The sequence below is a fragment of the Medicago truncatula genome, chromosome 1, assembly GCF_003473485.1.
Source record: "Medicago truncatula cultivar Jemalong A17 chromosome 1, MtrunA17r5.0-ANR, whole genome shotgun sequence".
Lineage (NCBI taxonomy): Eukaryota > Viridiplantae > Streptophyta > Magnoliopsida > Fabales > Fabaceae > Medicago > Medicago truncatula.
In genome coordinates this window covers 50,498,155-50,522,126 of record NC_053042.1, presented here as the reverse complement: position 1 = coordinate 50,522,126, position 23,972 = coordinate 50,498,155, and the positions used below count along the sequence as shown (strand labels likewise).

At 31.4% G+C, this 23,972-nt stretch overlaps 4 protein-coding genes and 1 pseudogene across 8 annotated transcripts; 1 reads left to right on the top strand and 4 right to left on the bottom strand.

Annotated features, from left to right (window-relative positions):
- Positions 1-1,418: 1,418 nt before the first annotated feature.
- On the bottom strand, positions 1,419-2,474 carry LOC120577902 (FCS-Like Zinc finger 13-like). The gene is made up of 2 exons (XM_039829807.1): positions 2,264-2,474; positions 1,419-1,631 (listed from the first exon to the last, which is right to left on the bottom strand). The coding sequence occupies exons 1-2, from the start codon at positions 2,431-2,433 to the stop codon at positions 1,544-1,546; spliced, it is 258 nt and encodes an 85-aa protein (XP_039685741.1). The 5' UTR covers positions 2,434-2,474; the 3' UTR covers positions 1,419-1,543.
- A 2,675-nt stretch (positions 2,475-5,149) lies between these two features.
- Positions 5,150-7,705, bottom strand: LOC25485187 (FCS-Like Zinc finger 8). Of its 4 annotated transcripts, none has more exons than XM_024770203.2 (3): positions 7,562-7,705; positions 6,160-6,979; positions 5,150-5,606 (listed from the first exon to the last, which is right to left on the bottom strand). In XM_024770203.2, exons 2-3 carry the CDS (start codon positions 6,954-6,956, stop codon positions 5,534-5,536), a joined length of 870 nt encoding a protein of 289 aa, XP_024625971.1. In that variant the 5' UTR covers positions 6,957-6,979; positions 7,562-7,705; the 3' UTR covers positions 5,150-5,533. The 4 variants fall into 4 exon arrangements, with proteins under 4 accessions (XP_024625971.1, XP_024625967.1, XP_013469818.1 ...); XM_024770199.2 differs by lacking the exon at positions 7,562-7,705 and adding an exon at positions 7,097-7,420; XM_013614364.3 differs by lacking the exon at positions 7,562-7,705 and adding an exon at positions 7,180-7,420.
- A 2,804-nt stretch (positions 7,706-10,509) lies between these two features.
- On the bottom strand, positions 10,510-12,456 carry LOC25485186 (non-specific lipid transfer protein GPI-anchored 5). Its single transcript, XM_013614363.3, has 2 exons — positions 12,026-12,456; positions 10,510-10,839 (listed from the first exon to the last, which is right to left on the bottom strand). Exons 1-2 carry the CDS (start codon positions 12,342-12,344, stop codon positions 10,688-10,690), a joined length of 471 nt encoding a protein of 156 aa, XP_013469817.1. The 5' UTR covers positions 12,345-12,456; the 3' UTR covers positions 10,510-10,687.
- Positions 12,457-15,335: 2,879 nt separating this feature from the next.
- On the top strand, positions 15,336-15,777 carry LOC25485185 (uncharacterized; annotated as a pseudogene).
- A 4,727-nt stretch (positions 15,778-20,504) lies between these two features.
- Positions 20,505-21,663, bottom strand: LOC25485184 (non-specific lipid transfer protein GPI-anchored 5). Of its 2 annotated transcripts, none has more exons than XM_039829803.1 (2): positions 21,256-21,663; positions 20,505-20,819 (listed from the first exon to the last, which is right to left on the bottom strand). In XM_039829803.1, exons 1-2 carry the CDS (start codon positions 21,566-21,568, stop codon positions 20,641-20,643), a joined length of 492 nt encoding a protein of 163 aa, XP_039685737.1. In that variant the 5' UTR covers positions 21,569-21,663; the 3' UTR covers positions 20,505-20,640. The 2 variants fall into 2 exon arrangements, with proteins under 2 accessions (XP_039685737.1, XP_013469815.1); XM_013614361.2 differs by having other exon boundaries at positions 20,505-20,822; positions 21,256-21,660.
- Between the last annotated feature and the right edge of the window lie 2,309 nt (positions 21,664-23,972).

The window sequence follows — 23,972 nt, the reverse complement described above, 5'->3', positions numbered from 1 at the left end:
ATTTACTCATAAATCATTAATAAGATTGATCATTCTAGCTCACCTAGCATGAAACTATGACTCCTCATATCTAATAAATCTCTTTAATCTGAATGCGTTTTTAATAAATCTCTTCAATCAAAATATCTAAAACATTGTTTGGTTTAGACTGAGTAGTCGAAACAATTAAGTGGATTTGCACATTTGTAATTCTACTTTGTGGAAATCAGATAGATTTGGCTTAAATAGGTCTTTCGTCCCTGCAAATATAGGTCATTTGAATTTTCGTCCCTGAAGTTACTGATCCTTCCAATTTGCCCCTGCAAATATTAATCATTTGACTTTTGGTCCTAATTACATCTGATTAGTAACTTCAGGGACGAAAATTCAAATGACATATATTTGCAAGGATGAAAGACCTATTTAAGCAAACCACATCGCTCAATCATCACTTGCCACATGGGCACCACGTCGCTAATGATAGCCCACCTCAGCAAAAAAACCTAATTATGACCAAAAGTCAAATGACTAATATTTACAGGGGCAGATTGAAAGAATTAATAACTTCAGGGACGAAAATTCAAATGACCTATATTTACAGGGACGAGAGACATACTTAAATCGATAGATTTTAAGGCAAGATGAAAATGATGAAATCGAAAGAACTAGATAATTTGAATGAAAAAGAAAATGTTTGACATATTATACTCTTAAACTACCAAAACGATAATTAGATAGCAACAAAAAAAAATACGCTTACATGAAATATTATTATATTGTAATTTATTTTCAAATAATAATAATAATTGAAGAATTTCCCGACCCTGTCTCACCAGAACTATTTTTGGCAGAAGATCATCCAATGGCTGCTCCAAAGGTTAGGTTCTTGAACAAAAATATATCATCATCATCATCCTATACTAACATTGATAAGCTTGGTAGGATACGTCTTGATATTCTGAAAGATACTTTTGAGTGCAGCAAACCCATATGATCCTTTTATGAGAACATTTACAAGCGGTGTGCTTGACAATTGGGTGGATACTTTTGGTCTCAAATAACAACAATAGTGGAATTGTGTCTATGCTATCGACTATCAAATTGAAATGGAAACATTTAGAGGAATTGTCTAAACTATAGTGGAGTCCATATATTCCTCATACCTTCAAGTTAGATGTTTATTGCTTTCTATCTCTTGGAAGCTTTCTATAGGAACTTGTATGAATCTATATATTTATATGGATGTTTTATGTGTCAAAATTTTAAAACATGCTCCATCTTCAACCGCTGAATTTAATTTGGGATTCTAAAATAAAAGGGTAATGAAAGTGAACATGCTAAAAGGAGATAAATAATCAAACATTATAAAAAGTAAAACTGTAAAAGATAAAATTAGTTGCCTAAAAAAAAGACAAAATTAGTATATTATTAACGTGGGGTATTTTTATCAAAAATAGTAGTGTAAGCTCGAGTCATATAATTATCATCCCCATCAAAAAATACAAAACCTTCAAAAAAACATAAAATGTGGACAAAATATCTCAGTCTTTCAATTCTTCGCTTTCTATGTCTTGGTTTTCAATTTGGGTATCTCCTCCTCGTCCAACCGTATCCTCTGGTTACGGCATTCATTGTTGCAAAATGGCATACTCCTGCAAGACAACATCATGCAACTAGGTTTAAGATATCTTATTGTTCCCCATTCTTTCGAGGAATGTTTCTAATTTTAATTAGACACAAATTACCGAAGCATATGTTTGTCACATATATAAACCCTAGACAAAGACATGGACAAGTTGGCACAGCTAATAAATAAAAAAATGAAGGACCGAATGTAAACATATGTGTTGTGTCGAACTCGGATTGCCTGCAGTAAAAAAAACTGCACACAGTTAAGGAGATCGTGATTGTCCAATCAAAATCAAACTATTCGGATTTCAAGCATATTTTAGTTTAAAAATAAAATAATATCACTGAACTAATGCTTAAGATCTGGACCGCTCTGGTCACTATATCTCCGACTACAAGCAATCCGCGTTCATGTCATTGTTTTTTTTTTTTTTTTTTTGTTATAATACTCTTTTATGATCAGGGAAAAATAAAATCTACACCAACACATACCGGGAAAAATTTCAAACAATTAGTTTCCTAAACCCTAATATAAAAAACATAACAATCAACAAACGTAAATCAAATACTTATTTCAAAAATTAAAATGTAAAACTTAAACTAATTATCGGTGCCTAAATCTTATCATTGATGGGGTTAAAGAATAAGCAATTACCTGTACATGTAGATATCTTTTCCCTGAAGACTCTTCTTGCATTGGAAACATATACTCAAAAAGATTTCAGAGGGATATCTAATAGGATGAGGAAACCTAAGCTCGTTCTCTTTAACTGAAGAAGAGCATCCGACATCAAAACAACGAGTATAACTCTTTGAAGACTCCATTTTCACTTGCAGACAGACACCAACAATCAACAATATATAGATATAATTACCTATACATAATTACATGAGAAAATGTAGGAAATATATTTGGTAACTTATAATCACAGGTTGTACCACTATAAATTCTTTCCCTTTACTTGTATGTTAGAATTTAATGTTATTTAATTGTCTCAATTGTCTCCTTGATTGGCAACATTCCAAGGCCATCGATATATATATATATATATATTTTTGGTTTAATTACTGATAATAATTTTTTTTTTTGGTGTTACATTACTGATAATAAATTTAGTTATTTAAAAAAAATATGAATAAAGAGCATTAAATAGAATCTATTTAGTACAACAATAACATGATACATAATTCTAAAAATAGAAAATAAAAATAATACATTGAATGTAAATGGGTAACAAAGGTAAATGGGTAATAAAGAGCATTAAATATAGATATAATTTTTACCTCTGTAACCAAAAAAAAAAAAAGGTGTGAGAAACCGTATCTAGTAGTATAAAGAAGATTTTTTTTTTTTTTTTCAGTGCTAGCCCATCAGTAGGGTTGGGAATAGGCCAGGCCGGCCTACAGGGGCCTATGGCCTGGCCTGTTTAAGCCTGGTCTGGCCTGACCTGTTTATTAAAAAGGCTAGGCTTAGGCTTTTTAAAAAGCCTATTTAAGTAAATAGGCCAGGCTTAGGCTATCAAAAAAGCCTATGAAGCCTAATAGGCCGGCCTGTTTATGCATATTAGGCTTCATAGTGGACTTTTTTAATAGGCTTTAAAGCTTTATAGTGAAATAGGCTTTTAAGGCCTTATAGTAGTGATAGACAAGTTCTACACTGAAATAGGCTTGGAGGCCTATTAAGCCTATTTAAAAGTAGCTAAAATGGAATGTTTAGTGACTTTAATAGTAAGTAGGCCTGTAAATAGGCTTTCAGGCCAGGCTAGGCTTTTAAATAGGCCAGGCCAGGCCAAAAAAATAGGCCTATGAAAGGCCATAGGCCAGGCTCAGGCCTGCAAAATTTTTCGTAGGCCAGGCTCAGGCCTATCAAAGCCTGGCCTATTCCCAACCCTGCCCATCAGTTGTTTTGGTAATTTGGAGTTCGTATGTAAAATAAGTATAACATGACAAAAAATTGTTACAAATGAATCAAACTCAAATTCTTATAAACAATTTGTCTCGGTGACCAATGCATGTTGTCAAAATCAATTGCTTTATTTAAGATTTTTTTTTTTTCAAACAAAAGTTTTCTTAGAAAAAAAAAAACATTCACCAAAAAAAATGAGAAAATATAAAATGTTGAGTAAAAATATATATTCTAATTAATAACTAATAATTAGTATCCGTCAAAAAAAAAACTAATAATTAGTAATAATACTAAATTTTCCTTTAAAAAAAGTAGAGGGCTCACAAGTGACTACATCCCTTTTGTCAAAAAAATAAATAAAAAAATTCGACATCCGTGAAAAATTATTAACTCTCCAGGAAAAGATAAAAAATATCTAAATAAAGAAGTATTTTATATTGTCCAAATACTTAAGAAAAAATCAAATAAAGATTTTAAAAGTTTTTTTCTTTTACGTCTTTATTTAAGTAAAAAGACGAATTGCACTTCTTTAACCTTAGAATTACTAGTTTATCCATCAAATAATAAATTATAAGTGATAAATAAACTAATAATTTTAAATTTAAAGCAGTGCCCTCTCCGAAAAAAAAAGTTTAAAGCGGTGCAATTCATATTTTTTCGTCAAATTGGCATGGTACTAAACAACAGTTATCTTTTATCATAAAAAAGAAAAACATTTGTCTATTATTATACTCCCTTTTGGAATACAAGACGTAAAATTTAAAGGAAAAAAAAAAAAACATTTTCAATAATAAATATATTACTCGTAAAAGTCTAAATATAAATATAATATCCAAAATTATATTATATTGGTGTAACACATAATCCATTAATAATTTACTTGAAGGTCACTCAAGTAAACTCTTAACAAAAATAAGAGTAGTGATACATAGACCACCTTAGATGGCATGTACCACTTATACACCCATACACAATTGTGACATGTGTCCATGTGGTCCCCACATACACAAGAAACTCACATTCACACACTCTCACATGGGAGTGGTACATAATGTGTATGCAGAAAAGGGTGTTCATGAAACATTATCCCAAAAATAAACTCTTCAATTTTCTCTGTGTTGGTTTCCCGTTTACAACATACAATCACACGTTTGCACGTTTCTCATTGCTTGTTGTTGCCATGATTTCCGAAAGCTAGCTGTAAATATTGTTTCTACACTAATGTGATTTTTTGCCGTGATTTCTATGAGATTTCGTCCTTTGAAACATATAATCAAGAGGAAGACAAAGATAAAGATGTGATGTAATCTAGCATACCCCAAAATAAAAATAAAAATTATCAACAAAAGAATAAGGGTGTAGCTACATCAACTTTACCAATTACCTATGATAGTTATTATCAATTTTTATCCTTGAAATCCTAATCCCAAATTGGTCCTCTTGATCTAATTCTCCTATTATTAGAGCAAAACTTACATCAAGTGTCGTGCTCAATGCCATGTACAATGAGCTGCTTGCTATAGCCAGGTACTGGAGGAAACATGCTAAAAGGACAAACAATCAAACAATATACAAAGTAAAAGAATCTACTTCAAATAATGTCATGGGTCCTACTCCTATAGGCGTGAAGCGTGATTATGGCATTATTAATGTAGAGTACTAGTACTTTTTATAAAAAAAAATAATGCAAGTTCAAGTCATACATTTTTATCACCATCAAAATGACAACAAAAATAATAATTGTGGACTAACCCCAACATCAATCCCCTAATTCATTTCAAAAAATAAAAATCATCTCTACAATATCTCAGCATTTTAATTCCTCTCAAAATTTTGTGCAGCTACCTTAGAGAGGTCGAGTTGAGAAGCAGAGAGATCAAAATCAAGCACTTTGATATAAGATTTCTGAGGATTATTTCATATTCTAAGTCCATTGAAGCAAAGGTCAAATTGTTTTTGTTTAGGTGGAATTATGTCACATACTCAATCATCCTTAGCTTCCAATTTAGGCATCTTGTGCTATATAGGCATCACGTCCTCCAACAACATCCTCTGGTCACGGCATTCATGGCTGCAAAATGCCATCTCACCCCTGCAATGCAATAATGCAACTAGGTTCAAGATCTCATGGTATTCACTATCATTCCTTCAAGGAATCGGTCTAATTCTAATCGGACACAAATTAGCAAATTATACTTTCCTTTGATGTAATAAGACAGACACGGCACATCAAGATTGTTACTAGTTTAAAAAATTTGAATAACGTTATCACATATGTCCATGTTGTGTTAGTGTCTGACGTCAACATTTTTCGACCCACGGTTGGACCACAAGAGATGCCTTGTAACATTACTTTCTCTTTGACTTCACCAACACCATAAGCCAAATTTTTCTAATAAACTACATCTCTAAATATTGAAAATTTGACACTTAAATAAATTAATATGTACGAAGCACTTATACTTCAAAGTGTATCACATATGTTGGTGTCCGACACAACACTCATAGAAGTGGTTATATTCAATCACTTCTATTCTCTTAAGTCTTGACATATTATCAATATCTACATGTCAGTGTTAGTGCCGTGTCCAGTTTTGCCTCGGTGCATGTTATCATCCCTAGGGGGTAAAAGAATAAGCAATTACCTGTACATGTAGATGTCTTTACCCTGCTCAAGATTCTTCTTGCAGTGAAAACATACACTCAGAAAGCTCTCAGAGGGATAGCTGGTAGGGTGAGGAAAACAATACCCATTCTCTTTAACAGCAGAGCATCCAATATCAAAACAACTACTCTCAATTATGCAATTATCAAATATATGAGTTGTTCTTGGGTTTGGACCATGAGAAATCACACGAGTATAATCCTCAGAAAGCTCCATTTCACTAGCAGAGAGACACCCTTTGAAGACTCCATGAGTAGAATTTGAAGTTTCAATTTCATTAGCACACCCAAATGAAGATTTTCCCACAGGAGAGAGTGAAAAGCTTCCAGAAGAAGAACCCAAATGAGAATTTCTTGTGTTGATGCTGAAATCACCTCTAGATAAAGGTGATGATTCAGATGAAGAAGAAAAAGTTGAAATTGTTGGTAAAAAGGGAGGAATCTGAATCTTCAACTGAGATCCAAACAGAACAGTTTTGTTCTCTGGTTTTGAATTCACTTCACTGTTTTTTTCATCTACAAGAACATCAACAAGACCAAGACCAACAACTTTTGACTCCAATTTATCCCAACAACGTTTGTGTTCACCACAAACATGTTGTGTTATAGGGCTATTTGTTTCAGACCAAAAAGGATTCTTGAAACAAGAAAAAGGCTTGGTATCAAGTATTGAAGTAGGACTCATCATGGTTTCAGTTTCATGAAAACCTTTTGATGTGAACAACTTTGGAGAATTGAAGAAGGATGAAGTGATTTTCTTTGAACTAGAATCTTCCATTATAGTAGTAGCTTAGTCACAAACTGTGAAACAAAAACAACACATAAAACAAGAATATAGCAGAAATTTAGAAACATGCATTCTACTGAAAGCTAGAAAACATGAACTGAAAATAAGTTTCCATGAATAGAAACAGAAACCTATCTATTTCTCTGATCTAAAACCTCTGTAATATTCTTTACTAAACCACTACGAAAATTGAAAAATAAAATAGTAGTGTTACTTTTCCCCCGGCTTTTTTGCACTGTTTCTGAGAATAGAATCAAGATGGTGATGAAAAACGACATGGAAAGAGAGTCTCAGTAGTCATCATCAAAGGACCAAGACGTGCATGTAACAGAGAAAACAGAACAAAAGCAGAGTTTGTAGTTTTGTTCCTTTTTTTGGCTACCTTTATTTCTTACTTTCAATTTCTATTTACATTTGAGTCTTGGATTCCTATTTCACCACAAATTATTACTGTGTCTAACAAATAAAAGTTAAAAAAATAAAATAAAATGGTCCCTATAAATCAAATTTCAAAAGTAAAATTAAAAAAAAAATGAAAGAAAGTCTCTTTTATGAGTAGAGTGGGGTTATTTATTTATGTTTCATTTTCAATGTACCTTTAATTGGGCACTAGTTTCAGTCTTCCATCATTAGGCCTGAAGTTGCAGAGAAAGAAAGAAGAAAGTGGTTTGTGATTGGAGTAATTGGTTGGTGGGTTTTTTTTTTTTTTTTTCTTATAAAAACTTTGTACTACGTGTTAATGATTGAGAATTGGTGGTTTTTATATATTTTTTATTTAATTTTAAATATAAAAAAATTATGGGTTTGTTTCAGGTGAATCATTGAGTGGTTTTAATAAGGCCACACCACCATGATCTCAGCAACAATGGCAGTTTTTACTAAGGTTACTACAAAGTAGTACCATGTTCAATTGTTTATGTTATGTTAGTAGTATATGTTACTCTCTCTTTCTTTGCTGGCTAGGATGTGTGAGTGGAATTTATGATCGGCTATCTCTTTCTATCTTTCACTCTCAACACACTTAGCATCAATGAATGAATCAGAGGTACTGTGTTATTATGGGAGTAGTATAGTATCATAGCATGCTCACATCATACATTACTACCTAAGCCACTCACGAGACTTTAAATTAGTTGCAAGAGATTAAGTATATCGTTATCCATCTTTAATATATTATGCTAGGCTTTATGAATCTAAAGACCTCATCAAAATTCTTTTTTTTTTTCTTTCTTACTTTTTATCTTATGAACTTTATTTGAAGTGTAGGTACTATGAAATGCAATTCAAGACTAGAATCATTAATGAAATCTTGTTCAAAACTCTTAAAATTGAGAGTTTAAACAAACTGACTATGGATTAGCAAGTGCAAATTCTTCAAAAGAAAACTGAAGTGTTGAATGAACGACTCTCTACCTAGCACAAGAAAGAGCACAAAGAGCCAAGAGTATTTTACAACATTACAAAAAATTCCAAAAAGAAAAAAAAAATCATTACCAAGAAGGCTACCCCCATATACAACACAGGGTTAACCCACCAATGATTTAGATCAAATGCATGCCCTAAATTATTTTGCTTTCATCCAAAAAAATAATAATTAATTCTATCAAGCATTTTTGGTAACATTTCAATTTTTTTGTCCAAAACACCAAGACTTGTGTTCTTTTCAAACAATCCAAATTGAAGCTAATTAAACAAGATGTATGATATTCCTCAATCTTCTTACAAAACCACACAACGAACTAAAATGGAGAACAAAATATGATAAGTGAAAGGGAATCGTCATAGAAACACCCAATCTATTACAAAACTAGAATTCAAATGGTGCCAAAAAAAATTGCACCACTAAAACAAATGATACATTTATTCTTGGTGGCCACAACCAACAATACAACATTTAAATTATGTTGGAGGATTTCACACGTAACAAGATTATCTTGTGTATCAATATGCATGGTTTCTAAAAAGTCGCCGCGCAAGAGTTATACCCTTTAACGAAACTGTTTTATTCCAAATTATATCTTGAATGTCATCATGATTGGGAGCCACCACTGCCGTCAACAATTGATACACCCCTCAAACATTATAAATTTTGTCAGGCGACAATTGCCACCTCTAATAGTCTTCCACAACATCTTGCAAAACCACATTAGCCAAAAGAGTACAACAATCTTAGTTCCTAAATCTTCTCATCCCAAGCAAATAAGCGACGCCGCCACTTCCAACCATCACCCCCTAGAGTTGCCATATCCCCCACCAACACCTCTTTATTTTCTGCTAATTCAAATAATCTCCTATACCTCACACATAGTGTTTCATCCCCAAGCTACACATTGGACCAGAAAAACGTTATGGTCCCATCACCAACGACCCGCACAAGATTATCATAAAACCATTTGGTCATCGCCAACTCATCCCTACGTCTAATCTCATCCAATTGATTCCACCAAATTAAGCCTAATTTGCCCCCTTCTTTCACCCTACCTCTTCAATTCCGTATCTAGCAGACAAAACCTTAAACCATAAACTATCTTGATCGACAACTAACCTCCAACACTCCTTACCATACAATGCCAAATTAAGTTCTCTAATCTTATGCACCTCCAAACCTCCATTCTCTTTTTCTAGACAAACCGTATCTCAATTGATCCATTGTATTTTCCTAATTTTCTCTCACAAAAAAATAAATAAATAAAGATTCGACCGAAGAAATGATACATGTGGGAGCCTTGAAGAAAGAGAGAAAATAGATCGGTAAAGAGGACATGACAGATTTCAACAACACAAAATGACCCCTTGTAGATAAATGTCTACTTTTCCACGATGATAGTCTCTTTTTAATCCGATCAATCAAGGGATACCAAAACTGTAAACGCCGCGAATCACCACTAATTGGTAGGTCCAAGTACACAAAGGGCAAACTACCAGTTCTACAATTGAAGATTGACTACCTCGACTAATCAAGAATTTGATACATTCAACACCACCATCATACTGTTATCAAAATTCACTTTTAGTCCCAAAAGAAGTTCAAACAAAATAAGCACAGTTTTCATTGCTATTCATTTGTCCAACTTTTTCCCCAACAAAAGTTTATCAACTACAAAATGTAAATGGATATGTTGACAGCCTCATTGCCGCCTACAGTGTAACCATAAAATAACCATGCGGCCACAGTCCTGATGTGTTTTTATTACCTTGAATAACTCTTTGATAGTTTTTACATTTTTTAGTGAATAAATAATTAAACACTTTATTTTTAAATTTTGACGGATATCATGTTAGCCCGCCATAAAAGGAGAAGTATGAGATTTACAACACTTCAACTATAACTAAAAGTGATTGTTTTTTCTAAGCGATAGATATGATTAGTTAGTTAGTTGTTATATTATTTTTATTTTTCATGACCTTCAATTTCTTATCACTTAGTTCAAAATAGTTGTGTTACACTTACCTAACCCCATAGTTATGATGAATATATATAATCAGTATAAAGTCTATCCTATACTAATATAGTAAATGTAATCAAACAGACCAAAATAAAATGTAATCAACCTTTTTAACTCTCTTAAATTTAAATATATAATCAATATTTCTTTCGATTTATTTTTCTCTTTACAGAACTCAATCATGTTTCACACCACACAACATTGCATAAATATCTAGTATCACAAATTCAACAAGTGAAAATAACAATCTAAATGGAAGATCTAGGAATTAAATAATCAATATGCCAGTATGTCCTGAAAGTTGTAGCATAAATATGTAGCTGCAAAAACAACGAACAACCTAGGAATTGATAACTTGATGGAATTTCCATCGGACGACCCATCATCTGTTGATGGCACGGTTCTGGCTCCAGCTGGTGAATTTGCCGCTGATATGCACACAAGATGATAATTAGCATAAAGATATATAGATTAATTATAATAACATGCATGCTTTTAGGTTAGTGATGTTATAGTTATTTTCAGTTCTAAGTCAACATTAAACTTTTTATTTTTGATCAAAATGCCCACATTAGGTTTAGTTTAGAGTTAGATATAAAGGCAAGTGATAAAACAAAAACATCAATCATTTTCATTATGTAAAATATTGAAGATTAAAAAAAATGCATTGAATAAATAAAAATTAAAGACACCTTAACATTCTAAGAATTATAGTTGTTTTAGATGTTTCTTCATTTTTTTTTTAAAGAGTTGTAAGATTTTTATTTTTAATATTATCAAATATATCACTCTCTATCAACTAGAAGGGATACAACCATCGTGAACTTAGCTTAATTGGTATAACAATGCATAAAATATGCAATGATCGGGGTTCAAACTCCGATCACCACAAAAAAAAAAAACTAGAAGGGAGACAAATAGAAGGGGGTTAGTGTTAATTTCTTATTGTGGGTGTGGTGTATGTGAGAAGTTCGTTTTTTAATTGTATTTGCTACCAATTGGAACCTCTTTCATTGACCTATTTCTCTCTCCTTTTTCACAAAGAAACAACAATAGGTTCGGTTGAAATTTGAAAACATTTTAATCCCATTGGGCAAGTTCGTTAATTTTTCAAAGTATACACAATACCAAAATTTAACCACATGGTATTAGTTTGTTTAGGCTTTTATTAGGGTTTTGTGGGAACATAACACTATTTGAGCTGGGGCTTATAACATCAAAATATCATAATATTGGTTAACAAGAGATTGAAGTTGTGGGGTCAGCTCTCCTCAATATCTATAGAGTAGATCCATCTCTAAGTTACACTATTGATAGATAACCTCACAAATTTATGGAGATAAAAGCATTACACCGGACTACATGATCCAACTCAAGTAACCAAAATGTAAATGAACAACAAAAGTCAGACGTGTTAAAAGTAAGTTTGATATAAAATGATTTGTATTTGAATTTATTAATTAATGTAAAATTGTGTTGAACAAAAGATTGGCATTTACATTAAAAAAAAAGATTGAAACTTAAAATCAATGGTTAAAGCAAAAACTTCAAATTTAATTTTTCGTCTATCAAATTCGAAGAAAAATCAGTTTACAAGAAATGTTGGTGACTTACTTTTGCACTGAGATGTTGGTGGAGTTTGCACATTGCAAGCAGAAGGCAAGGCAAGAGCTTGAGTTTGATTAACCTTGATCCCCAATGATGATCCTCCACCATCAAGAACTTGACATAAGCATTGTGGTTGTGATTTCACAACACTTGCAAGTTGTGTGCAACACCCTGAAGTTGGTGTTGAAGACTTCCCCGTGATGTAGTCGAGACATGGTGATAGGTTTACTAACACATTCGTGCAACTTGATTGTGCCATAGCATCTGCACATAGCATGGCCAATATAACCAAAACAAGACCCTTACTTATTTTTACTTGAGCCATTGGAATTTTTTGTGTGAAATCTTTTGGAATCGATCCTATGAAATGGTAGGAAGACTTTGTGATTGCTTTATTAGCTTGGGTGGTTTGGAAGGATGGGATTTAATGGCTTTTTATAGGGAAATAAAACAAATAGTTAATGTAGAAAGGGAAGGAAGGCTGTTATGTGGGTGAACTACTAAAATTTAAACGTGGAAGCTGGGACTGGGACCTTAGGTCTATAAAATTAAATTGCACAATTAAATATTCCAAATGAGTCGGTTATGTGGATGACCAACCTTTACATGAGGTTGAGGGCCAGTTCCAACTAGAATGAGATTTTGAAAAGTTGACCACTATTGAATAATGATAGTACTTAAAGGTCTCACATTGGAGTTTTTTTTTTTTTTTTTTTTTTTTTAAGAATGAAGAATTCACATGTTTAACACCATTTGTTAAGATACTTAATCGGATGTACGTGTAAACATCATTTATTTATATTTTTTTAATAATGATACTTAATAAACAATTTACATATTCAACCCATTATCTCTAAAAAAATTATTAAATGAATCTCGTTAAAAATGATGTTCAATGAGATTCAAACCCAAGTCATGTTGGTTACTTCAAAGCATTTTAACCACCAAGCCACTTCCTATTTTTGTGATATCATTTGGCTTCCACTAATGATATCCAATACTAAACTCCCTTTTCAAAAAATCAATTAATTCCTTTTCTTTCTTTTTTTTCCGAACGGTTTCGAACTCTTTTTTCTCCTTTCTCCTTTGCAGTCTAAACCCAAAAGTCTGCGGTTTTCAACCATTTCTTCCCCCTTTTTGCTACAACATATGTCTTGAAAAATAAAAATGTAGGTGACCTTATAAGCTTATATGGTTGAATCACTTGATATGTTTCTCATACTAACTTTATACAATAACTTTTTTCCTTTGATGTGTATTTTGAACTATTTAATTAGCTCATTATTTAAATTTTGTATGACAAGTTCCAACTTCGGTGCATTTTATTCATTGTAGTCTTTATTGAAATGTTATATATAATATATTTAAACATGTCGCCAACTAATAATATAGTAAATCTAATGCTTATATATGAAAATCGAAACAAACCCGTGCATCGCACGGGTCAGGATCTAGTCTTGTTATAAGTGTTATTGTTGTGTTCTCCACAATGGGGGCAAATTTTTGACCTATTAAATACTAAAGTTTATGAGGGTAAATTTCCTTCGGTGTGATGGTCTGACTAAATGCTCCTAAGTTTAATCCAACTGAATTTCACTTGTCTAGTTGTCTTTCAAAATCAATGTGAATGGAAGAAACAGTTGGGACCGAAACAATGTGATGTCACATCGAATTCGATAGATTCACATTTTTCGTTCGATTTAATGATGATTTTAAAGTTATTTTGAATTAATGGTTGTTATGGAATTCTTGTATTCAATAAGTTGTCTATGATTTTATTTCGTTGATTTACCTAATACTCCTTCCGTCCCTATATCTAAGCACCCTTTTATTAGAGGCAAAATGTGCTTACATATAAGGACGGAGAGAGGGAGTATATTTATTGTTGTTTTATTTTGTTTCTTGGATCTTGCTAACTATTGCTCCAAAGGTAATAATTAAGATATCTGCAAATAAAAATTTTGTCTTGAAAATATAGGTTTTGACTTATGATTAAGTAATAATTATATCAATGTTTATAAAAAAATTATTTGTTTTGATTGTTTAATCAATGCCCCAAAGCACTTATAGCGCAAGGTTGAAATTTGGTAAAAAAGTAACATGTTACATTGTAGTGTTTTTTTTTTTTGTTGACATCATCCATTGTAGTGTTTTACTCCTATCAAAAGTTGTAAATATCCAAATAGAATCATACCCGGTGTAAATGATATCCATAACTACAACTTTTATGACGACATCAAACTCGATTCAGACTATATTAGAATGCAAAAGGCTTAATTACAGTTTTGACCCATAAGTATCAGAAAGTTGCAATTTTGACTCCCTAACAAAAACAATAACAACCGAGCCCCCTATGTTAAGCCTTTTGTAGTTTTGTCCCCCTAGACCAATTTTGATCCATTCAACAGATTCAACGCACACGTCGACGCCACATTTTTAATTTATAATTTATAAATAAATTAAAATGCCACGTGCAATGCATTAATTAAAAAAAAAAGAAAAAATAATAATTTTTTATGTTTAATAAACATAAATAAAAATAATAAAAATATTTATTTTTAAATTTAAAAACAAAAATAATCAAAATAAAAAACCGATTAAAAAATGACTAAAAATAATAATAATTAAGAAAAAAATTAAAAAATTATTTTTTAATTATTTATTTTTTTAATTAAAGCATTACACGTGACATTTTTATTTATTTTTATATTAAAAATTACACACATGACGTCTACGTGTGCGTTGAATGTATCAAAATTGACCTGAGGTCCAAAACTGCAAAAGGGGTTTAACATCGAGGGCTCTGTTGTTATTGTTAGGTTTGTGTCAACTTGTCATTATCACGTTTATTTTTTTAAGAAAAATGTTAACAAAGCTTTTAGGGTATTGTTTAAAGGGGCTAATTTACACACACCTAAAAACATTAAGGTGTAAATTAGCAAGCTACATCCACCTAAAAATATTAAGGTGTAAGTTAGCAAATAACACCCACTTGATTATATACACTCATTTTTATAAATTTTATCAAATTGTTTACACCCAACTCACTAATTTACACCCACTTTCATCATTTCAAATATTATTTGTTTAAAAGTTTGTCTCTATTACATGTTTTGTACGTACATCTGAATATGATAATCTTATGTTTCTTCGCTTGAAAAAAGAAGTCATGATAACTTCGTTATTAATTAAAAGTTAGTTTTAATTTGTTTAAGTTGTTATTGGTTGGTTTATATATGAATTTAATTCAGGTAATTGTAGTAATTAATTAAATTTCATATTTTTTACGTAAGAATTAAGATGAACTCTAATTTTGTAGGATGAATATGAAAGATGGATTTTTGAAAGGAATTCACAACAAGCAGAGGGGGATGATGTGTCTAATGACCATCAGTCAGACAACTTCATCTTCTTAGACGTAGTTGGAGGAGTGAACAAGAAAGGACGCATATATGGTTTGGGAGCAGAGGCAGGAAAATACAGGTCTTCTTCATCCATATCATATGACGGCATCTCACCATCTGAATATGAGCATGAGGACTGCAGTATCTAAAATGTCAGCTGAAAACATGGAACTCAATGAACGGTTGAAGACTAATGAGGAGTTGATTCGTGCATCACAGGAGGAGTCACGTTTAGTTCAAGAGCAGTCACAAGAGGATTCGCGTTTGCTCCGAGAGCAGTTCCAGAAATTCATGGAGTATTTTTCACAAGGCCATTCACATCTACCTCCATATCAACCTCATCCTTCGAGTTAGGATAAATATCTGTGTCCACCTACTTGGTTATTTATATTATTTTTGTGTTCACCTACTTGATCATTTATCATATTATTTTCAGAATTTGATTATAACTTTTAGTTTCAAGTAAATGTTATAATACAATTTAGTAATTATTTCAATATATTTTGATGCAAAAGATAAGTAGTGTGATTCTTGTGAACGCAACCAAAAAGGTTTTTTTTTTATCAAATATTAATGTGATTTTTATCGTATTTTGCTTTATTAAAAGTTTTGATATTTGTGGTTCATCTTGTCTTATATTCCAAAAGAGTTTTGAGACGGAAAATCTATTTTGAGACTGATTTTTAGGCAAAAAAAAATTGCTATTTGCAAAGGAAAATCATCATGTTACAAAAATTGTCATGCGAAGCAGCGTCGAACATCAAAGCAACGCTAATCAAATTCCCAAAATTTTGCGATGGGTATTCTCTCAAAAATATGTAACGGAATTTTTCCCTAAGTCCGTTTGGTTCGTGGGTTTTGAAGGGAAGGGGAGGGGAAGGGAGGGAATATTTTAAATTTTTTGTGTTTGGTTCAATTTTTAGAAGGGGAGGGGAGGGGGAGGAAAATCCATCATAAGCTCATTTATTCCTCCCCCTCAAATTGGAGTTTTTTGGAGGGGAGGGGAGGGAAAGAGAGATAAGTTAATGCAATTTTAATTACATTGACACAATTATCCTCATGTTTATTTTTAAATGACAAAATTGTCCTTATTAAAAATTTAAGTGTTTTCAACATATTGCTTATTACAATCTTTTTTGTAACATGTCAATGTCAATTTTTTTTTTATCGAGAACTGCATATTCTTGTCTTCTAATTCTTTTTACGTGAATTCAGTTTTTTGACTAACATTGCTTTTATTTTTTTATTTTGATATATTTATTTTATAGTTTTGAATTGTATTACATATTAAAACATAATTAATAAAATTTTTAGAAGATTTTTTTATAAATATTTTATATTGTACTAGATTATTTTAGAATTGTTCTAATATTTATGAATACCTAATATTTTGTTAGAACTTTTGTGTTTGATTATTTATTGAGTTTTTGGTTACGAGTTTTTATGTTTAAATTTTTATAAAGTGAATAATTTTATTTTTTTTAGGGATATAAAGTGAATAATAGAAAAATCATGATATTGTTTTAAGGTTAGAGGGATAAAAAAAAGTAATTTGGTTTTAAAATCCTTCCCCTCCCCTTATGAACCAAACACATATTTAATTAAAATCCCTTCCCTCCCATCATTTGAACCAAATATATATTTAATTGATATATCTCCCCTTCCCATCCCTCCCTTTTCCTCCCCTCTATTAAAACCCCTCCCCTCCCCTCCGTTGAACCAAAGTAATTTATGACGGATATTTATTGCGTCGATAATTTGTGACTGAAATCTGGGTTTCAGATTTCAATACTACGAGGTTTAGCATCAGATTTTTGTTGGTTGCGACCGAATGAAAACTGCCGCTAAGAGTGAGGATTTCATTTTCCTTCCTAACTTTCTCCAACCCCCAATATTACGACGAATTTCTACTGCGTCGCTATTCCGTCAAAAAAAGTTTGCGACGGAATTGAGCCTATTTTGCGACAGATGTCGACCGTCGCTAAAACTGAATTTTCTAGTAATATACCTTAAGCATGTCATTGTCTTTTTTGTTTCTTCTTTTTAAGAATCTTCTTTAAGATAGTTACAAAACTGCATTTCTATTTTAAATTTAATTAGAATAGAAACAAAATGGTGTTTTAGTAAAATATAAGTAGGTGTACCTTACACATTCAAATGGGTGTAAATTAACTGCACCCTTGTTTAAACATTCAAATGTAGTACTATTAATTTTTACATAAAAAATTATGTAGTTATAACATTTATGTGTGTTTGACTTGTAATATAAGACATATTTTCTTTCGTGGATTTCTTAAACAATGTCTTTAAGAGTACTAGTTAACATTCTACTTTTTTTTTTTTTTTTTTTTAATATAGAGCTGAATTTTTGCAGCACAAAATTTAAGTTGTGTCATTAATCAATTTCACTACTACATTAAAACAAAAGTACGTGATTAACCACTTTTTTAGCAAAAGTCTCATTAATCAATTTTACTACTTCATTAACCACAAAATGCAAGATATTGTCCGCTTATTTTACCTAAATTTATGTACCGTCAATTTTTTGAAATATTAAAAATAAGTTGTTAATGCCTTGCATTTTTGTATTTATTGAATAAATAAAATTAGTTAATGAGAGTAGTGCTATGTAGCACGACTCTAAAAGCCCACGAATTTCAACGACACGGCAATCAGGTCGATGGCAAGATAAATGTGGAAAAGAGAAAATAATAAATAAAAGGAAAAAAAAGGTTATCCAATGATCTGAAATAGTCGTGTGCCTTCGTGCTTATATGACCATCGTGCCATAAAGCATTTTCCTTAAAGAGTAGTGCTATGTAGCACGACTCTAAAAGCCCACGAATTTCGACGACACGGCAATCAGGTTGATGGCAAGATAAATGTGGGAAAGAGAAAATAATAAATAAAAGAAAAAAAAGGTTATCCAATAGTCTGAAATAGTCGTGTGCCTTCGTGCTTATATGACCATCGTGCCATAAAGCATTTTCCTATGTTAAAATATTAGTTAACAATTCACACTTATTTAGTCAATGATGGGTTGACATTGGCTAATAACACAGCTCAATTTTGTGCTATAATTTTTACGTTCCAATAACATTGATGTTTTTAAACATCCACAAAGTTGAATAGAAGTACATCATTTCTCTAAGATAATATTATTTTATATTAATATTTTTAACAAGTGTTTCTAAGTGGACTCTTTAGTATATATATTTATTAGTTTCTCTATTTTTCACGTACTTGTGTCTAGCTTTTTGACATCATTGTTCACATAATAATCGTTGAAGCTGATTATTCAGTGGCTTATTTATGTCTAGCTTCTTGATATGTCATTGTACGCCTTTGTCTTTGTAATGACTAATCACTTCTCATATTTAGTGTTTCTTGAATGCATTGACGGAGCTTCCTTGTGACAAATGGAGACATGCATGGCATCACAACGTTTGTATACCCAGAAAATAAATTTAAAACTTTGGCTTAAAAAAAAATTATTTATCCAAAAGAAAAAAACTTAAATTATAAAAGGAGGTGTTAGATGCTGATGCAAATGATATATATATTTTTTTTAATCGAAAGTGTTGAAAATATATTAGCCAAATAAGTTGATTTCAACATTTGAAATTCACGAGTCTGTTAAAGCCGTATATTGTTATCAAAATATTTTAATTGTTTGTCGAATTCTCTTAACTATGTTGGTGAGTTTTGCATCTAAAGAAAGAAAAAATTTCTAAGTTAAAATTATGAAAAACTACCTTAAATCATCATTAATGTCACAAAACGAGGTTGAATGATCTAGAACATATTAAATGGTCCGGACACAATTTATTAGTGACTTTGTATTTAGAAATGATTTAGCTTGAACATTTGAATATTAAATAAATAAAAAAATTCAATGTTTTTGTATGCAAAATATTTTCACACATTGGAAATTCAAATTTTTTCGTATACTTATTGATTAGCATCCAAATTGTATGTTCGTCTTAGCCAAGTGACATCATTGTACGACTTTGTCCTACAATTAATCACTTCTCATTTCCAGTGATTTTTGCATGCAATGGCTGAGCTTCCTTATGACAAATGGAGATCATGCATGGTATACACAAAGTTTGTATTTACTCCTCCGTTTTACACTGACTTACTATTAATACTTGTTAGAAAATGAATGATCTCATTTTTCATTTTTAAGATAAGATAATATTAATTACTTGATTTTAAATTATAAGTTACTTTTTCAAGTTTCAATGTGTTGAATGCATTAATTCTAAACAAATTGCTTTCTTTAGTCTTTTTAACAACTGTCCTTAAGGGCACTTGTTAGCATTTCCCTTAATATTACTCTCTTCTTGTCTTGAATATAATAACAGAACAAAAAAATTAATGGGCTTAAATATAAGCAAATATCAACTACTTGTATCATATTTAATATTATTATTCCAAAATTACACATCAATTAATGTGATTTTTCTTTTCTTTTCATGGAACAAGTTCTCATGAAGGATCATTTAAAAAGTATAATTGTATCCTTTATAATTTTGAAAGAAATAAATGATATCAACTAATTTTTTTAAAGGGTTTTTGTTAACGAGTGCTCCTGAGATACTCTTTAAGCATTATAAAATAAACAATTATTTTTAAAAAAGTTAAATGTTTTAATTTTCACCGCATTGATTACACGTTTTTTCATAAATACTTACTACTTATAGTCTTTAAAGAGTGTCCAGGGAACATTAGTTAATATTTTTCCTTTATAAAAGGTGTTATTTTTTGTTGTTGCTTATATTCAAAACCGGAGAGAGTACCTTCGTCATATCAAGTTAATATATACACCATCCGGTCACTATTATTAGCAAAAAACTACATTTTAGATTTATTCATTAAATGATGTACGTGGTTTATAATAAAGACCACATAGATCATTTAATGAATAAATCTAAAATGTAGTTTTTTACTTATAAATAGTGATTTTATTATATATTTACTGTAGCCGTGATTACATCAATACATGATGATGAAGAAGATAATTAATATTTTATGTGTAGTAAATTTTCTCACTCTCTTAATTTTAAATATAATTGATATTTTTCTCGCTCGATTCAATAGTATTATTGAGAAGAAACTGCACAGTTCTACATCAATGTTTCTCACAAGACCACACAATGCAACACTGCACAACCAAATATCTTGCGGTCACAAAACTGAATATATTAGAAGAAACTAAATGGGAGATCTATATGAACGAAAAAAACAATAAGCCAGTATGTCCTGGAAGTTGAAGCATATATATGTTGCTGCAAAAGTAACGAACAACATAGGGGTTGATAGCTTGACGGAATTTCCCCCGGATGAGCCACTGTCTGTTAGTGGCACGGTTCTGGATCCAGCTGGTGGATTGGCTACTGATATACACACAAGAAGGGGTAAATTAATTAGCAGAAAAATATGAATGAAGTGCATGCACTTATGTTAATGATGTTAGAGCTATTTTTCATTTTCTTCAATGTTCATGTATTGGCCATGGTTAGACCGAAAAGAGTTAATATTATTTGCCTAATATGTTTTGGTGTTTGTTTTACTTTTTCCGGTGACAAAAACTTACTTTTGATAATAATAATAATAATAATATATTTTGTTAAACATCAAATTCTAACTTCAAATTATAATCAATTTAGAAGGCAATATTACTTCAATTCATCGAAGATTTTGTTGAAGCAATCAATTTAAAATCAACCAATTTTGGCAAAATCAAACAACATACTAGTAATTTAAATATAAAGAAAACATGTCAAAATCAATTATACATTATAAACAAATTCAGTCTTAATGACATACTTTTGCATAGACTGACGGGTGGGGTCTGCACATTGCAAGCAGCAGGTAAGGCAAGAGCTAGGGTTTGGTTAATCCCCAGTGATGATCCTTTCCCGCCAATAATCAAGCAAAGACATTCTGGTTGTGATTTCACAACATTAGCAAGTTGTGTGCAACACCCTATAGTTGGTGCTGATGAGTTCCCGGTGACGTAATCTAGGCACGATAAGAGACTCGCTATCTCATTCGTGCAACTTGATTGTGCCGTACCACTTGCATAGAGCAAGGTTAATGTAACCAAAACAAGACCTATATTGAATTTTACTTGTGCCATTGGAAATCTTTCAGTGAAACTTTGCTTTGTGATTTATTTCCTGTCGTTATAACTATGCTTGCTTTTTATAGGGAAATAAAATAAAATAAGGGAAATGTTAAAGCACTCTTTAAGATCTTTAAATGGTAATTTTTTGTGAAAATTTGTATAATCAACATATTGGAAATTGAAATAATTGATTTTTTTACGATTTTTTTTTTTATAGAATCCTTAAAAAGTGTTATGGGGACCGTCGTTAACCATACCTATGAAATAAATAGATAAATACGTTGAAAGAGAAGGAAGGTTATTACGTGGGTGAACGTGGAAGTTGGCTAGAACCACAGGTCTATGAAATTAAATTGCACATGAAAAATTTCACTCGAGTTGATTATGTGGATGACTCAACCTTTAGCATGAAATTGAGGGAACTGTGTCTTCCAGCTAGAACGAGAGTTTGAAAAATTTAATTAAGACAAGAAGAAATACGTGTTGCTAAACTTGATATGTTGTCTTTGGAAATTGGAAATCAATGCATGATAAATTTTTGGGATGGAAACAATATTGTGATGTCACACTTTTTCAGCCCATTGATTACAGCTAGATATAATATTGATATATAGGTGAGGGATGTTCAACAATTTAAACTTGCTGATAATGTTTCAATTCAAAGAGGAGAGGTGGTGGAAGAAGGTATGAAAAAGCTAACTTACAGTGCTACATAAATTGAGAAAACGATGTTGGTGAAAGAAGGTATGGAAACAAATCTTGTGGTGTGGATGTATGATAAAAATGTGTTCTTTATTTAATCTAATGGTTAAAATTAGTTTTTCTATGGTAGGAAAGTTTTCACCTTTCCCATGGTAAATTCAACCCTATGTGAAAACAAAGAAAGGCAGAACACGGGAGAAAACAACTTCTCCAACATGGCCTTACCGGAAACAACAAAAATGACGACAGTGAAAACAACAACACCGTCAAATATTATTCACTACCGTCAACCATGAGCTTCTCCAGGGATAAACGACGACAAGAAGTTGTTTCGGCGTTGGCAGGAAGAACGGGAGAAAGGAAATGATGTCGTCGATAAAAGTTTAGCCAAAGAGTGGGTATGTCTTCATCATCGCAGGTGCTGTCTTCATCATCGTCATTGGATAATCTCCATAGAGGAACATGTGGAACACACAAAGTAGATTCCCCACTTCTAACCTTATATATTTTTATATCCAAAAAGATAAGAATTGAACTCCTAACCATTCCTTTAAGGGGTTCAAGTACCGCTTGTACCAATTCATTGTCGGTAGAGAATCACCTAAACCTACCGTGCATAACACTTAGTGTTGCCCTTTTTCTATAAACTCATAAAATATAGTTTCGTCATCAGTTGAATACATTTAAAGAATATAATTTTATCTAAATAATGAAAGAAAGAAACTAAAATTAAAATATCATGAACTACCGTACTTCTTTCGAAATGAAATGAGTAAAAATGATCGTTGAAAAGTGGTGTATATGTAGACAAATTTTTTAATCGCATACATTAATTTTTCAACTGCGACTTTTACTTATACTTTATTTTGAAAGGAGTATATATGTAAAGACATTTTCGTTTTACTTGTATTTTTATAACTTTTAGGAGTTGTTTGTTTCATAGGAATGTGCCACGACGAAAAGTAGCTTAAGGGAATGTTTATCAAAATATGTGTCATCAGGTTCTCCTATATGATGAAAGGAAAGATCGGTTGAGGTGGCCCTCCTAGAAAAATGCTTTCCATCAACAATGCGAGGAAACAAGAGAATGAACTTATTATCTTATAAAAGGACCAAAGTGCCCTTGCTTTTATTTTTTTTCTTCACGTACAAGTGTTTTTCTTTACTCCAATTATTACTTGCTTCTCACACCTCATTAAATATTTTGTCAAATAACTTAGTGGTGGGTGTAATTCACACATTTTAAATGCGGAGAAGTTTGAAGTCTGGAGTTCAATCTCCAACCCATGTCTAATATTATCTTTTTAGCTATCAACTAAGTTGTACTTACATGATTAGTACTCTCACCACATTTATCATTGTAGGGGTATTTATGTCATTTATTAAATATACATCTTTATTTTCTTTCAATTTCTTTTCACTTTTGCTCATCGCAAACAATAAAAAAATCATTGCACCTTCTTTCTATCTTTTACTCACTTTTATTCCTTTTACATTCATTCCTTTCACATTCTTTTATCAACCATACAAAACATTAGTCTCATTTAACCATATTATATTATGTGTCCCATTTGAGATGCTAATTTTCAATGTAAATAATGGCAGTTTTAATAAAAAGTAATTAATGATTAATAATAAACAATTTGAGTTATAGTTTAGGGGCTCTGGGGAATAACCATGGGGTGGGGTTTGGTAATAGTTACCAATGATGGAA

What these genes read in the sequence shown, in the direction of transcription:
- LOC25485184 (XM_013614361.2), bottom strand. Translation starts at nt 21,568, where the DNA reads ATGGCACAAGTAAAATTCAATATAGGTCTTGTTTTGGTTACATTAACC. An exon ending in ACCCGTCAGTCTATGCAAAA is followed by an intron (nt 20,823 to 21,255) that starts GTATGTCATTAA and finishes TGTGTATATCAG; the next exon opens with TAGCCAATCCACCAGCTGGA.
- LOC25485186 (XM_013614363.3), bottom strand. Translation starts at nt 12,344, where the DNA reads ATGGCTCAAGTAAAAATAAGTAAGGGTCTTGTTTTGGTTATATTGGCC. An exon ending in ACCAACATCTCAGTGCAAAA is followed by an intron (nt 10,840 to 12,025) that starts GTAAGTCACCAA and finishes TGTGCATATCAG; the next exon opens with CGGCAAATTCACCAGCTGGA.
- LOC25485187 (XM_024770203.2), bottom strand. Translation starts at nt 6,956, where the DNA reads ATGGAAGATTCTAGTTCAAAGAAAATCACTTCATCCTTCTTCAATTCT. An exon ending in AAAGACATCTACATGTACAG is followed by an intron (nt 5,607 to 6,159) that starts GTAATTGCTTAT and finishes ATTGCATTGCAG; the next exon opens with GGGTGAGATGGCATTTTGCA.
- LOC120577902 (XM_039829807.1), bottom strand. Translation starts at nt 2,433, where the DNA reads ATGGAGTCTTCAAAGAGTTATACTCGTTGTTTTGATGTCGGATGCTCT. An exon ending in AAAGATATCTACATGTACAG is followed by an intron (nt 1,632 to 2,263) that starts GTAATTGCTTAT and finishes GTTGTCTTGCAG; the next exon opens with GAGTATGCCATTTTGCAACA.